This window comes from Halichoerus grypus, chromosome 1 (genome assembly GCF_964656455.1).
Source record: "Halichoerus grypus chromosome 1, mHalGry1.hap1.1, whole genome shotgun sequence".
Classification (NCBI taxonomy): domain Eukaryota; kingdom Metazoa; phylum Chordata; class Mammalia; order Carnivora; family Phocidae; genus Halichoerus; species Halichoerus grypus.
The window spans coordinates 192090907-192105606 of record NC_135712.1 but is presented as its reverse complement, the minus strand read 5'-3'; the positions used below and the strand labels follow the sequence as shown (position 1 = coordinate 192105606).

The 14700-nt window shown below is 46.0% G+C and overlaps 1 protein-coding gene across 1 annotated transcript in view; it reads right to left on the bottom strand.

Moving 5' to 3' along the window:
• The window catches only part of ARHGEF3 (Rho guanine nucleotide exchange factor 3), a 293957-nt gene that overhangs the window by 248787 nt on the left and 30470 nt on the right, over window positions 1–14700 (bottom strand). The window contains exon 2 of the mRNA XM_078076864.1: window positions 10475–10567. Coding sequence (XP_077932990.1) covers window positions 10475–10536 — 62 coding nt within the window. The 5' untranslated portion in view covers window positions 10537–10567. The remainder of the gene's footprint in view (window positions 1–10474; window positions 10568–14700) is intronic.

The window sequence follows — 14700 nt, the reverse complement described above, 5'->3', positions numbered from 1 at the left end:
GCAGCCAGCTAGAGCACGGAGGGCTCTGTGTTTGTCCTCTATAGATGGTAACTTCCCTCCTCTCTCCTCGCACAAGTCTTTTTTTTTTTTTAAGATTTTATTTATTTATTTGACAGAGAGAGACACAGCGAGAGAGGGAACACAAGCAGGGAGAGTGGGAGAGGGAGAAGCAGGCTTCCCGCCAAGCAGGGAGCCCAATGCGGGGCTCGATTCCAGGACCCTGGGATCATGACCTGAGCAGAAGGCAGATGTTTAACTGACTGAGCCACCCAGGCGCCCCACCTCGCACAAGTCTTTAGGAACAGGTTCCTAACTCTGTCCCTGGACTCAGGTCGGTACACCCAGAAGAGAGTTCTTAGGGACAGCCTGAGGCCAGGCTCTTCTGGGAGGAGGTAGGGAGTGGGGCAAAGCAGGGAGGCTGGGAAGCAGCTAGTAAAGAGTGTTTAAACAAGTACTGTACCTTGATCTGAAGAGTAGAAACATATGTAAAAACTCACTGAGCTTTGCCCTTAATTTGACACACACCATATATAAAATAAAGCTTAAAAGACAAAAAGTATTTGAAGAGATGACAAATCGGACCAGGCAAGATTTTGCCAAATTAAAACTTTGTTACTATACACGCTCCACATAAGATATTTAACATCCCATCAAAGACACCCCTTTAAAAGTGTCTACCTTCTAAGTTTATTCCAGAAAGGGGACAATAGGGAATCACCAAGATGAATGATTACATTGGGTGAGTGCATCAGTGGTGAGGGTAACCCAGGGAAATCCTTCATTTAACAACCAAATCTCAAAGTGCCCAGCTAGCACCTTAACTCTCTAGTCCTGTTTCTATGTGTAATTCAGTGGAACAAGTAAGGGCTAGAATTTCAGATAGGGACTTAGAATCCCCGTTCTGCCACTGACCTGCTGGGCCCTAGGGCTGGACCAGGAATCACAGCCCCTTGCAGCCTCCCCTCCGACCTATGAAAAAGGACAGCAAAGAACACAAAAGAAAGAGGATCACTGGCCCCAGTGGCATGGACATCGGGTGTTTCTGCCACCATGCATCTGATTGCCCATCTGTGGGTAAAAGTACTTGGCCTTCCCACCCATCCCCCCCTTTCAGTCCAAGGGTTCAGATAAGGCTGAACTTATCCCCCGACCCTCGAGGTCCAGAAGACAGCATGTGTCCCAAGCAGAAAAAATATGAGTCAACTTGGGAAGTCTTGTTGGAACAAGTAGGAATGATAAACTCTCAGTCCACAGCTGTGGGAGAACGTTAGCCTGGAGCTTCTGGGAGGTATCACGTAAAGGAAGCCTTCCTGGGAATGAAGCCAACATAGAAGAAAGTGGAGTCAAGGGAAGGAAAGAGTGAGAGCAAAACCAAATAACACTGAGCTCCTGGATCCAGCTATGCCTGAAGCTACCCACTTGGGCTGTCCATTTATATGAACGATATATTCCCTTACTCCAGGCTGAACTGTGTTTCTGTCACTTGGAACAACAACAAATCCTGACTAATGGAACCGTTGCATAGAATCACAAGAACTCCGAGCTACACAGGGCACTGGAGGCCATCCAACCAGAGTGCTTTGCACATATCAGCATTCAGTAGCGGTATGCTGGCCTAACAAATGAATGATTTGTTCATCACTCCAGTTCTGACTTCTCAAACTGAAGTAAAGCTATCCTGTTGACATTATTCTAAACCACAGGATAAACCAACTGCATCTTCACGGAGCAGTAATTCAAATGACGGCAAGTAGGTTGACATGCTTTTTTCTTGAAAGAAATACAGAGCACAACCAAATGTGGCTCACTCCAGGAAGGCAAGGATGGGTCAATATTAGGGAAATCTACCCATGTAATTTACCTCATTAACACGATCAAGAGGAAAAACATATATGTCTCCTTAGATGCCAAGTTGTTAAATTTCAACATTTATTCCTGACTTTAAAAAAAAAAAATCTCTTGGGGCCCCTGGGTGGCTCAGTCGTTAAGCGTCTGCCTTTAGCTCAGGTCATGATCCCAGGGTCCTGGGATCGAGCCCCACATCAGGCTCCCTGCTCGGCGGGAGGCCTGCTTCTCCCTCTCCCACTCCCCCTGCTTGTGTTCCCTCTCTCGCTGTGTCTTTTTCTGTCAAATAAATGAATAAAATCTTAAAAAAAAAATCTCTTAACAAAATAGGAATAGAGAGAAACTTCCTTAAGAGATAGACAGCTTAAACTGAGAGCCGGGACTCCTACTGATGTCAGTATAAGGTAAAAAATGACCCAAGATATCACCACTGTTTAACATTATTCAGAAAGCATTTGCCATTCTAATTAGACCAATAAACAGACAAAGTTTCACCAATTGGGAAGGAAGAAGAGGCAAAATTCCATTAACTTGCAGATGATGTGATTATGTGCCTAGAAAAATTCCTCCCCACAAAAAAATAAAATAAGCTCTAAAAAACTATTAGAACTAGTAGGACAATTTTATAATATTAGTCAACATTAATAAAAGAAATTATTAATCGATAGCTTTCCTATATACAACAAAACAAAACAAACGAGAAAACATAAGTGATTTTTCTAAAACACATTCCTTCTCACACTGTTGTTTCTGTTCCCCATTTAGTTCCCTGCCCTTACAAAACCTAAACCGAACTACAAAACACTGCAGGGCAGAGACCCTGTTAGAGGTTATCTGGCTCCCGCCTGTGCTGGTCCCCAGTAGATCCCCGAGTTCAGCACAGCGCCTGGCCCACAGCGAGCCTCCATCAATTCTTGTCCTTGATGAAGATGCTGGCTCCTGTTCGGACTGCACACAGGTGGGACAAAAGCCACGTTCAGCTCTTGTCCCAGTCCTGGGGAAAGTCTTCACCTGAGTTCCCATGCTCTCCTCCCACCTAGAGAACAAACACGTCAAGAGTCTCCCCATCCACACCCCAGCAGAACACCCCACACAAAAGCAGCACTTCATAAATGCATCTTGATAATTCTGTGGGCCTGGTGAGCACTTCAACCATTGGGGTTCCACACTCCGCCCCCCCACCCCCACCACCCAGCCTCCCCAGCTCTCCAAACCCGATTCTCCACCCTTGGAGTTGAAAAGATTGATTTACCTCCAGGGAAAGTGCCACGCTCTTGCCTGGAAGGAATTTCCTATCTGATTCCCCAGGGGGGAGATTGCCACACATGGCCTCCAACAGCAAGTGCTCGGCGTCAGGACCGAGGCTGCTTTTCACCCAAAACCCGTCCTTCCACAGACTGGGGGCCAGATGAGTTCCATGAACTGGGGTTCCCGGTACCACCTCAGAGTGCTGTGCCTATTCAATGCCCTCCAGTCTGAGTGCTTTTAAACATTTCCCAGGTATGCACTGTGGGCCCTGCTAGGCCCTTCCTTAAGCCCTTCTTGTCCTATTTCTCATACTCTCGAGCTATGACTTATACTCATGTCTCCTTCTACACTGTAAGCAGGTCCACATCCAACTGTATCCCACGGGTGCCTGATGGCGTGCTGAGCACGTAAACGGTACTCAGATAATTGCTGGCTAGTTTCTTTAAGAGACCAGCATATGTTAGCGACACTCACAGGAAAGTAGAGGGCTTGTCTTCTGACAGCTCTTGTTGGTTCTGTGGTTGGTGGGAGAATGATTTAGGGACTGAAAGCGGACTCATGCCATGTGTTTGGTGTCGACCAGGTGCTGAATAACCGAACCAGGCACTGCTTACCACACGGAACCTTCACATCGACTTTAGGACCTAACTACCACTGTTATCCACCGTTCACGGATGGCAAACCGGGACTTGGAAAATGTCAACAACTGAGCCAGGATCACCACCACCTCCCCTAACACCCTCCTGGCAGTTCCCCTTGTCACTGGGGCCACCCTATAAGAAGGAGAACACCGGGAATTAGGACATGCTGATGGGCTCCCATGATTAGAATGCCCACCCTCCGTGCCTCAGTGGACTATCCTGGCTGAAGGTCAGTCCCACTCCCGGGGCAGACACAGCAGTGCCCCCTAACCCCACACCACTCTGTAGGGGGGCCTCTGAGCTCCTGTGTGCAGAGAGAAGGTAAGATTCCCAGTCGTATGAGAATAGATGGGCTGGTGAAAAGGCTTTCTCCACTGAGCCAGTCAAAGAGGTTTAACTCTGAGCCCTATAATTACCTGCGACATTAGGGCAGGTACTTAAAACTTTGTTTCTACAAAATAGAGGCAAACAATATGTCTTCTGCTCAGTCTCTCTGATGTCTGGAGTCAATGTATATAAAAAGCCTTTTAGGAGGTACCTAAGGAATTAGCAGATACTGTTACAATTTGCCATGTAGAGGATTAGCCCAGGCCCATGAGAGAACTGAAGGGCTTTTTCAGTGTCTTCACAGCCGATCTTCCAAGACCTGTCCTAATCAATACCTTTGGCCAGTATAAGGATATATAAGGACTTGGTTTGGTGAAAAAAACTGTAACAAAGCAGAACTTGAGGTTCAGAAGCCTAAGTCTATGTCTTGGCTCTTTTATTCCTTTCTAGAGGACCACAGTCTAACCCTTTGTTTCTCAAAATCTCAGTTCCTCATCTGTCAAATAACATCGTCTCCCTTAAGGGGTCTTCATGTGTCTCAAAAAAGATCATGTGTACTGATTAAATTACTTGAACAATAACTTAGAAAGCTGTCTATGGGGTTATGCCACAGAATGTAATAAGGAGCCTATTCTGCTTTCACATTTATTCTACAAATGTTTATTGACTACTTTATCCCAGGCACCACCCTAAGGAATCAGTGAAGACACACAGACCCCCATGCGCCCTCACGGGGCTTATAGTTGTTTTAAACAACATATGAAAAATTTTAGGTTTGAAAGGAAACTCACCCATCAACCAACCCCTTTCTTTGAAGCCAGTGAGGAATCTGAGAAATAAAGAAACACACCCAAGGTCACACACCCGTGTTTGCACGGGAGAGTCTCTGCCTGAATAAAAAACTTTATGAAGATACAGCTTATTCTCAGCTCACTCACCAGCAGGCTTATAAATGGGTTGGAAGATTCGTTCCACCTTTTGCCTACTATACTATTTTAAAGTTCCTAATGAAAACAAAACAAAACAAAACAAAAAAATGCTGAACGATTCAAATCCAAAAATCTGTGTTTTTGGTTACTTTGCCTTTCTGTCCTAGGCACATCACTAAAGCTCTGGGAGGAAGCTTCGAGATTTCCCAGCCCAGTGTGATCTATGCAATAGCAGATGTGGGGGGGCCGCACACTCTACCCTCTCCTCAGAAACCCCTCCATGCACAGTGACTGACTTTTTACAGGTTCTGTTGGGTCCTGCGAGAAAGGCCACATTTAAGTGAGCTTAAGTCAGCAATACCCAGACAACTTTGGCAACGGGCTGCAGAGCCTACTGATGTTTGGAAGAAACCATATTCGAATGAGCAGGCTGTGGGAAATACTGAGGGGGTCTCTAAGAAGACACCACGGGGAGTGAAGTGCCTTGCCCCAGGTCACAGGGCTGGTGAGTCCAGGAGATAAGGCTAGAGCCTCAGGTCAGGAGAGGTTACACTCTCCCTTTTGTTGGGTTTCCAGCTTCTCAAGGTCAGCAGCTGAATTTCTGGAGGGTGGAGGAAGTGGAGCGAGCCCCACACAGCCCTGTGGGCAGTGAACAAAGAGCTCATAAAAATCAGTGACCAAAACAGCTCAAGCCTAAGGACAAGATGGAAGCTGATAAGGAGATCAAGAGAACAACTAACAACAAGGAGCAAGCCTAACCTGTGTACAGGTGAGGGCTCTCAAGCATGCTACAAATCAGTTACCCCTGAGCATGAAACCCAACACTACTCTGGGGGCAAATCTCAGTTTGGGATACAGCCCTTCATATCACCACCTAAAAATACTGTTTTCTGGCCAGTTCAGTCCACCGAAGGCGCTCACGGGCTAAGAGCCTACTGTGTGCCGGGCCCCGGGCCAGATGTGGGTGTTCCTGCACCAGGCAAGGTCAGCCTTCCAGGAGAGTAAAGCCGAGCAGAGCGGGCACAAGGGAGGTGCTCAAGACATCCTGAAATATATGAGCGAGCCAGAGATCTTTATTTTCATAAAGAGACCTACATTTGTACAAGGTGAGAGTGAAAGGCCTTTATAATTCCTTATATGAGCATTTTCCCAAAGTGCTTATGCCTGCTAAGCAGTGAAGGATACTGACTGACTGACCGACTGAATGAATGAATGAATGACCGAATGAACGAATGCACAAACTTAAACCTTTCCATTTCCCCGGCATGGGCTAAGTCCTAACCATCCACCCATTTCACCAGTCCATTTCCAGGAAGGATTTACAAGAAGAACAAGGACTTCTCCCCTCAAAATTTTCCTCTTTAAACATCAGAAATTCCGTATGCCTAACTCCACTACAGCACAGCTGAGAAACTGAGGCCCGGCGAAGCAATATCCATCCACAGTCACTGGTGGCAGCAGAAAACTGAACTCCCCAGGGGCTTGAGCTCCTAGAAATCCTGCGTTCTTGTGAGTCAGCACCTAGAGCTAGAAGTGGTGAGTCAGGGCTGCTCAGTCAATAGAGGCTGTAGGGAGAGGTCTCCTCAATAAAGTCACGAGGTTAAAAGACAAAACACCCACAAGCACTGGAGGGCAGTGTGGTCTGTGGGCAGGGTCTCCAGGGAGCCGCTCTCTTCAGGACAGTGGGGTGAGCCCCCGGAGGGTTGAGGTCCTTCTCGCTGGCCGACTTTGTCATTTCACCTCACTTCAGGGACCTGTTGTCACTACTCCACCCCCTACACTCATCAGTCCAGAAACACTAGTGAGCACCTACTGTGTACCACACCCCGGGTAAATGATAGTGAGCAAAACAGGTAAGATCTGGCCCCATGGAATTCACAGTCTTATCAGTGAGGCAGACACTAAAAATTGTGTCGACTGATTACCATTTCTAAAACACAAGTCGGGGCGCCTGGGTGGCTCAGTCAGTTGGGCATCTGCCTTCATCTCAGGTCATGATCTCGGGGTCCTGGGATCGAACCCTGCATCGGGCTCCCTTCTCCGCAGGGAGTCTGCTTCTCCCTCTGCCTCTGCACCCCCCCCCCCAGCTCGTGCTGGCTCACTCTCTCTCAAATAAATAAATAAATCTTTTAAAAAAATAAAAATAAAACACAAGTCTGTCCCTATCAGCCTCCTGATAAAAAATCTTCGTAGGTTCCTCACCCTAGGTAAGAATAAAAATACACAAACAAACATGAAAAAGCCACCTTTATTAAGTGCTTACTATATGCCAAGTACTTTACTGTGATTAACTCAGGGTGTGCCCCACCAACTCATGCAGGAGATCCTATTATTATCCCCACTGACCAATGAAGAACTAGTTTTCCACTTAACCACTGCTCATAGTGTGTGCCGTCCCCACACCCGACTCTGGATCCTCTAAGAACTCATCTTACCCATCTTTCTGTGTCTGGTACACAGGTAGTATTCAATAAAGGCCCACTGAATGAATAATCAATTGATGGATCAATGGACAGGTTTCCTTCAAGGCATTATTGGCTAATCAGCTCATTTTTTGGAACAAGTGCTGATCAGTGTTCTAATAACAACACTAGCCTAGCCGTGATGTACAAAGGGCCAGAGCCAGACCCGGGACCTGAGCCCGAGGCTTGTCTCTGTGTGAACTCGGACAATCACATCATCACCCTAGGCCAGACTGCTTAAAACTACTGAAGAGTTTGAAGATGAAGAGCAAGAAATTATAATAATGAGCCTAGGATTATCTGGGTCTAAACTTGCACGTCTCTGAAACATCATGGGAGGGGGCCTCAGGAAGGCCTCTGGAATTGCACACCGCCTGACTTTAGGATGAGATCTAAACTTGCAATTCTAGAATAGGGTGACTGATTGGGCCTATGGGGGCAAGTGACACACTTCCTTCCACAGCTCAGTGGGTGTATTTATCCTAATAAAGCAGATCGATTCCAATGACAAATATGCACAACCTGGTGTTAAAAAATAACAACAACAACAAAACAGACAAGCCTGGCTCAGTCGCATGACTCTTGAACTTGGGGTCGTGAGTTTCGACACCCACGTTGAGGGTACAGATTACTTAAATAAATAAATAAACCTTAAAAAAAAAAAAAAGAAAGAAAAAACCAAGTCCAAATTGGAGTCATTTCCTCCCCCACAACAGCAAGACTTCATTATAGTTTCAACCTATCCCAGGAAGGTGTCCTTTTTAGAATTCAACCTGAAATTTTTTCATCAGCACTAGAGAGGTCATCTGCAAGATTAAAACTCTGCCATTCCCTCCCGGACCCAAAAAAAGTTGTCTTGACCTGAAACAATATTTTCTTTTGCTAATAACTTCCTTGCCCCACCCTCCTTCCTATTCTGTTCACCTCCTCAGAGCTCCTTTCTACTTTCCCAGCTGATGAATCGTTTAATAAAAGCCAATTCGATCTTCAAATTTACTTGGTTGAATTTTGTTTTCTAACACTGGAAAACCCCTTTCCAGAGAAGGATTTTGGACAAACTCAGGTGAGGCTGCCACCCAACTGGACCCCAGACAGAGGAGCTGATGATATGCAGGAAACTGTGTTCACATGCCGGCCGGGGACCTCTCCTCCAGGAAGGCCATGGATGCAGAATAACAACTGGGTGTGGCCAAGGCAACAGCAAACACGGGTGTGATGGCCCCACAGCTCCATCCTCAAGAAGAACTCAATGTGGGTCTCTTTGTCACTGCAAGTGAGGGCAATGCTAGGAGCTGGGGTCTCTTTGTCACTGCAAGTGAGGGCAATGCTAGGAGCTGGAGCTCCATGGCGAGATAGGGTTTTTGCTGTTTGGGTTGGTTTTGAATGAATTTCTGTCCTAATGCTGCCTAATGGCCATAATGAGGGTAAGAACACAACTCCCTATCATATAGGGCCATGTGAGAATTAAATGAGATATGTCAGCCCAGTGATCCACACAGAGCCTGACACATAGCATCTTCTCAGATGGTTGCCGATAGTGATGATGGCGGTGACAGTGGGTGGCGGATGGAACCACCTGAAGTAGGAAAATCCAACCAAAGGCTCTTCAAAACCAGCAGTCAAGAGAGAAGCAGGTAATCCTGTGACACACTCTCCTGGAGAAGCATGCTTGGATACTTTTCAGAAGAGAAAACGAAGTGGCACCCACTCCCAGATATGACCAGGACTGCCCAGATGTCCCGGGCTTTGGGATAGGTCACTAGGCCCCTTTAAGGACAGAGCTCACCATCTGCCATTGGGAGATGAAACCAGGTAACAGAGAGACCTGAGGAGATGTCTCCCCAGAGTAAAGAGAAGGGGGAGGAAATGACAACCATGGAGAGATACCACCCAATGGACTGGCAAAAATGGAAGAGCATGAAGAGCTGGGGTGCAGCAGGAGGGCAGGCAAATAGGAAATCTGGCACCCTGTTGACAAGTAGTCTTTAGAGAATGACTTGGCAATATTTAGTAAGATCTTAAATGTATACACAGGATGGCGCAACAACTCCACTGCTCAGTAACTTCCTAAGAGAAATATCTGCCCATGTGTGCAGGAGGCACATACCAGAAAGTGCCTCCCAGCACCATATAAGGGCAAACAATGGGACCTACCTACCCACCACCCACAAGAACATGGCTCAATAAACAGTGGGATTCTTATGCCACGCAGACATTATTCATTTCGTAGCAGATAAAAGGAAGATTTTCATGTACTGTCTTTAAAACATTTTAAGACATCATTGAATTTTTTTTTAAAGATTACAAAATAGACCAATAAGCATAGTATGACTGCCTATATCAAAAGAACAGAAAGGGGAAAAAAAAGGAAAGAAAGAATGGCTTTTTTGTCTGTATGTAAGCACCTAGAAAAAGTTCTGGAAGTAAATGCACAAAAGTAGGTCACAGTAGTTACTTCTGGGAAAGGCAGGTGTGGAGTGGGGAGGCTGGGAATGAAATTGGGGGAGGGTGTGTCACCTATTTTTAACTAGGAAAAAATGTATCTATGCATCTCTTGGGCATTAAAATAAAATTAAATGAATACATTTATTTCTAAGAAGAAAAAGAAGAGGTGGAAGAAAGAGAAAGATGTAGCTGCCAAAAGCTAAGGGGCTGTCTTTGCCTTCTCTCAGGGACTGGCCACCCACACATGTAGACATAATCATCTGAGCAAGTGTCCACAGTTTCTAGGAATGAGTGTCCATAGCTTTTAGAATCAAATATTTAATTCTCTACTACATTAGCTCTATTTATACCAACTCTTCCTTCTAAGTCTTAGAAAATAATCTCTCATACTTAACAAAGGTATCCTCCTCTGGTGTCAGAAACTAGAGACTGGGAAAGGGACACAAGAAATCCTGCTATTTCCAATTCTTGATGGCCTCCACTGACGTATACGGACTTAGTTCATCTAAGTCCTACATTGCATTTAATTGTTGCATGTGAGAATTTTAAAATTTTTAATTTTTAAAGATATTTTTACCTTTCCTTGTTTTCTTCCATCCCTCTGAAGACACACTGATTCATTACTGTGGAACTGTCCATATAAACAGCATGGCTGGCCCAGGTCTTCTTTCTGAAAGCAAAACAACCAATATGTATAACCTGGGCATATTTATGTTATAAACACACAAACAGCTGCATTAAATACATACAAGGGGAATATGTCAAAGGTGGTCCAGTGACAATTAAAATCCATTCTCCCTTTCTTCCACAGTTATTCAAGTTTTATCAGGGACTACATCTCCCCAGTGTACTTGCAGGTAGGTGTGGCCAGGTATCTAACTTCCCAGTGGAATGAGAGAGGAAAGGTGCCACTTCCCCATCTAGGTCTTACGACTTGGCACACCTTGTCCACCCTTCTCACTGGCTCCCACATGCTAGAACTCAGCTCGGACTGTGCAGATGATGACCACACATTTGGAAACAACAGAGCAACAAGATGGAAGGCACCTGGGCCTGTGATTGACTGCATGGAGCATGACCACCCTCTCACCTTGCAACTACCACCTTAGAGAGAAATTTCTTTATTCTTTAAGCACTGTTTTATCTGATCCTATTTGTATGGCTAGTTAACTCTCATCACAGTTGGCGCTATCCTTAAATATTACCTTTGGGGCCCTCCTGAGGGTGAGTTTGGTTATTTGGAGCTTATGATGTGCTATGTCTATGGAGACAGGTAAGGCCAAACTATTTTCAATCACAACTTCGGTAAAATCACATGTAATTTAAGTAGTACCCAATCAGTGTTAGATGGATGAAGATGTTAATGAGCATGTAATACCTTCTAGTGTGAAGACTGTCAAGAGCAGGGCACCTGGCAGAATTAGGAACACTGGGATCCACAAGTATGAGTTGTGAGCTTTGCTTCATGAAATGACTACTTGGAGTGGTAAAATATCCCAATGAACATGATACCCACATTTAAGGATTCGAGTCTATGTGCTTGAAAGCAGCAGAAACTAGGAAGACACAGGGATGAGACGGAAAAAGAACTAGAGAGAGAACATTTCAATGGGTGGAGGATTCTGCCCACTTGCTCTTCCACCCCCTGAGCATTTTCCCAGCTGAGTCTCAGATAGAATGCTGAGCTTCCCTCCTCAGCCTCAGGTACTGCGTTCCTCACCACTTGGGGTGGGGTTAGCATTAAAGCAGATTCTCTTTCTACAGCATGGTCCCAAACCCAAACTAGCTGCTTCATTTGGTGTCAACCAAAGAAAGAAACAGCCATCAGTTTCAACAATGGAAGACTGGCTGTGTAGACCATATTGAGAGATGGAGGACTGGCCTTCAACCTGGTGCCTAGGCCAAAGGGGGTTAGGGGTAATTTGGACACCTATGATCTTCCATGATCTTCCATGCTGGTGCATCAGCCTGTTGAGCATCAAATCTGCTTGGCCCAATCTCCCTCCTACTATCCTCTTCCATCTGCCCCACCATGAGTCTGGCCTTTTTTCCAGATCAAAGCACCATTAGGGGAAACCTGGCTGGCTCATTTGGTACAGCATGCAACTCTTGATCTCAGGGTTGTAAGTTCGAGCCCCATTTTAGGTGCAGAGACCACTTAAAAAATAAAATCTTTAAAAAAAAAAAAAAAAGGCACCATTAGGATAAACTCTCAAATCCAGGTGAGCAGGACCGGATACCTTGGACTCCTGCACCCCAAGGCACTGGAAAGAGTCAGTGTTGGGGAGAATCCCCAGCCATAGTCTACAATGCTGCTCTTTTATTTAACTGGCAAAGAGCACACCATGAGATATTTTTAGCATCTGGATCCCTGTCTGGGACCACTGCTCTGGCTTCCATCAGAGCTAACTTCATCAGCTAAGGCATGTGCATTACAGAGGGGCCCAGAATAAGGCAAGAAGGAAGATGTGGATCCTGGAATGAGGAGAGATGGAAGGGTAGTGAGACGTGGGCTCGGAGTCTCAGAGGGGCCACCACATCCCCTCCATCCCGTACGAAGGGAGAGGGGAGAAAGCAAGCAGCCCACACCAGAGTCATTTTGGCAGCCCACCTCAGCCCAGCCTGGAAGCCACATCTGCTCAGTGTACAAGCCCTTCCACAGCACAGTAACTGCTGCAAGGGGGTTCAACATCTATAGCCCCAAATTATGCCGACTCTCCTCAACGCCACATTTCCCGAGCAGCTGTGAGGGGTCAGAGCCTGCCCTCAAAGGAACCACCAGCTAGTTCTGGGTCAGGTTCTGATAAACCTTCACCCTTCTGACTGTGGCAAGGGGCAAGGACTGAGGGCACCCCACTCTGTACCCCAGCACTGAGGGGTGCTCAAGGCCAGGCTCTGTCATGGATTATTTCATCCATTTCTCACATCAGCCCTGGGAGGCAGATACTGCCTCACTTTACAAATCAGGAAACTGGGCACAAAGAAGTTAAGATTTGGCCAAAGGCCATACAGAACAACAAAATGGTAAAAATGAGACTTGCGCCAAGCATTTGGTCTGGGAGTCTGTGCCCCTAACCAGTGTATTATGTGCATGGTAAAGCTCAGTAACGGCTGAATGAATGAATGAACAAATGATGAATGAATAGTTTCAAAAGCAGTTTCAGGAATGGGGGGCTATGGAGAGACGATGTCTCTATAAAGCCCTAGGAGGGTGGACCACGATCCTGACATCACCAAGCTGGATGCCAACCAAATGGGTGATATTCTCAGAACCCCCTCAAGACAGTCATTCAGTCCCTGAACACTCTGAACACTCTGAACCCAGGGTTGCCAATTTCTATAAAAGGAATTTATGAGCTTAATACCGTTGTCCCTAATAACCACAGCTACCTCTGATTCAGCACCTGTGTGCAGGCAGTAAACTCAGGGTTTGCAAACAGAGGCTTCTCATCCACCCACAGCCCCACAGGGAAGGCAGGACCACGCCCATTTATCAGATGGCAAAACCAGAGCTCCGAAGGGTGTGGGTAGCCTAAAGTCACAGAGCTTATACGACAGCAGTTTTCAAACTCTGGGCAGCCAGCTGAACAGCACAGGCTTTCTGCCACTGCATGATACCCGTCACTCACCTTGCTCAATCACAAAGTTGCAAAGATAAGAGGTGTTCTAACTCTGAAGCTGGAAAGTTCTGTATTAATCTAAAGTGACTCAGGATTTCCCATCCCAGTCACTTCCATGGAAGAGGAATCCCACTTCACCCCAGCTAGAAACTCTTGGCACCACCACTTCCTCATTCCTCTCCTCAGCGGCCTGGATCAGCATTGACCAGCATTTGCTGAGCACCAACTTCCTGCAAGGCACAACTGTGTCCCTTGGACACCAAGCCCTCCTAATTCTTCACTGAAAAATCTCTCTTCTCAGGAAGGACAAAGTGTTGGTGAGGATGTAAAGCAACCACAACTCTCACCCCTGCTGTTGGTGGGAGCACAAATGGGTCTAACCAGCTTTGAGGACTGCAGGAATATTTGCACTTGCTCCTAGGTCCATATGTGCACCAAGAGACATTTTCTAGAATGTTCTCAGTAGCGCTACGCATAACAGCCCTCTATTAGTTTCCTATTGCTGTTGTAACAAATTACCACAAACTTAGTGGCATAAAACAACACAAATTTATCATCTGATAGTTCTGGAGGTCAGAAATGGTCTAAAATGGGTCAGCAGAGCTGCATTCTTTCTGAAACTCTAGAGGACAATCCATTCCCTTGTCCTTTCCAGCTTCTGGAAACCACCTGCATTCCTCAGCTCCTGGCCCCTTCCTCCATTTCAGAGCGAACAGCATAGCATCTTCAAATCTCTTCTCTCACCTCTGCTTCCACTTCCATGTCTCATTCTCTGAACCGGACTCTCTCTCTTCCCTCTTGTAAGGATCCTTGTTACAGCTGTCCCATCCAGATAATTCAGGATCATCTTTCCATGTCATGATCCTTAACTAACCTTTACTAAGCCTCTTAGCCATATAGGGTAACTTAGTCACAGGTATTACCAGTGAATGGTACCTATGACCAGGGATTAGGTCATGGACATCTTTCAAGGGGCCATTACTTGACCTACCTCAAGCTCCAAGCCAGAAGTGACCCTAATGCTCTCATCAGCAATAGAGTTAATGAAATAAATAGTGGTAATTCACAGCAATGAGAACAGATGAGTTAAAACTACTTGTCACAACAAGGATTGCTCTTCATGAGAAGATGCTGAAGCCAAGACACCAAGCACAAGAGTGTCTGCTGTAGGAGTCTGTCTGCA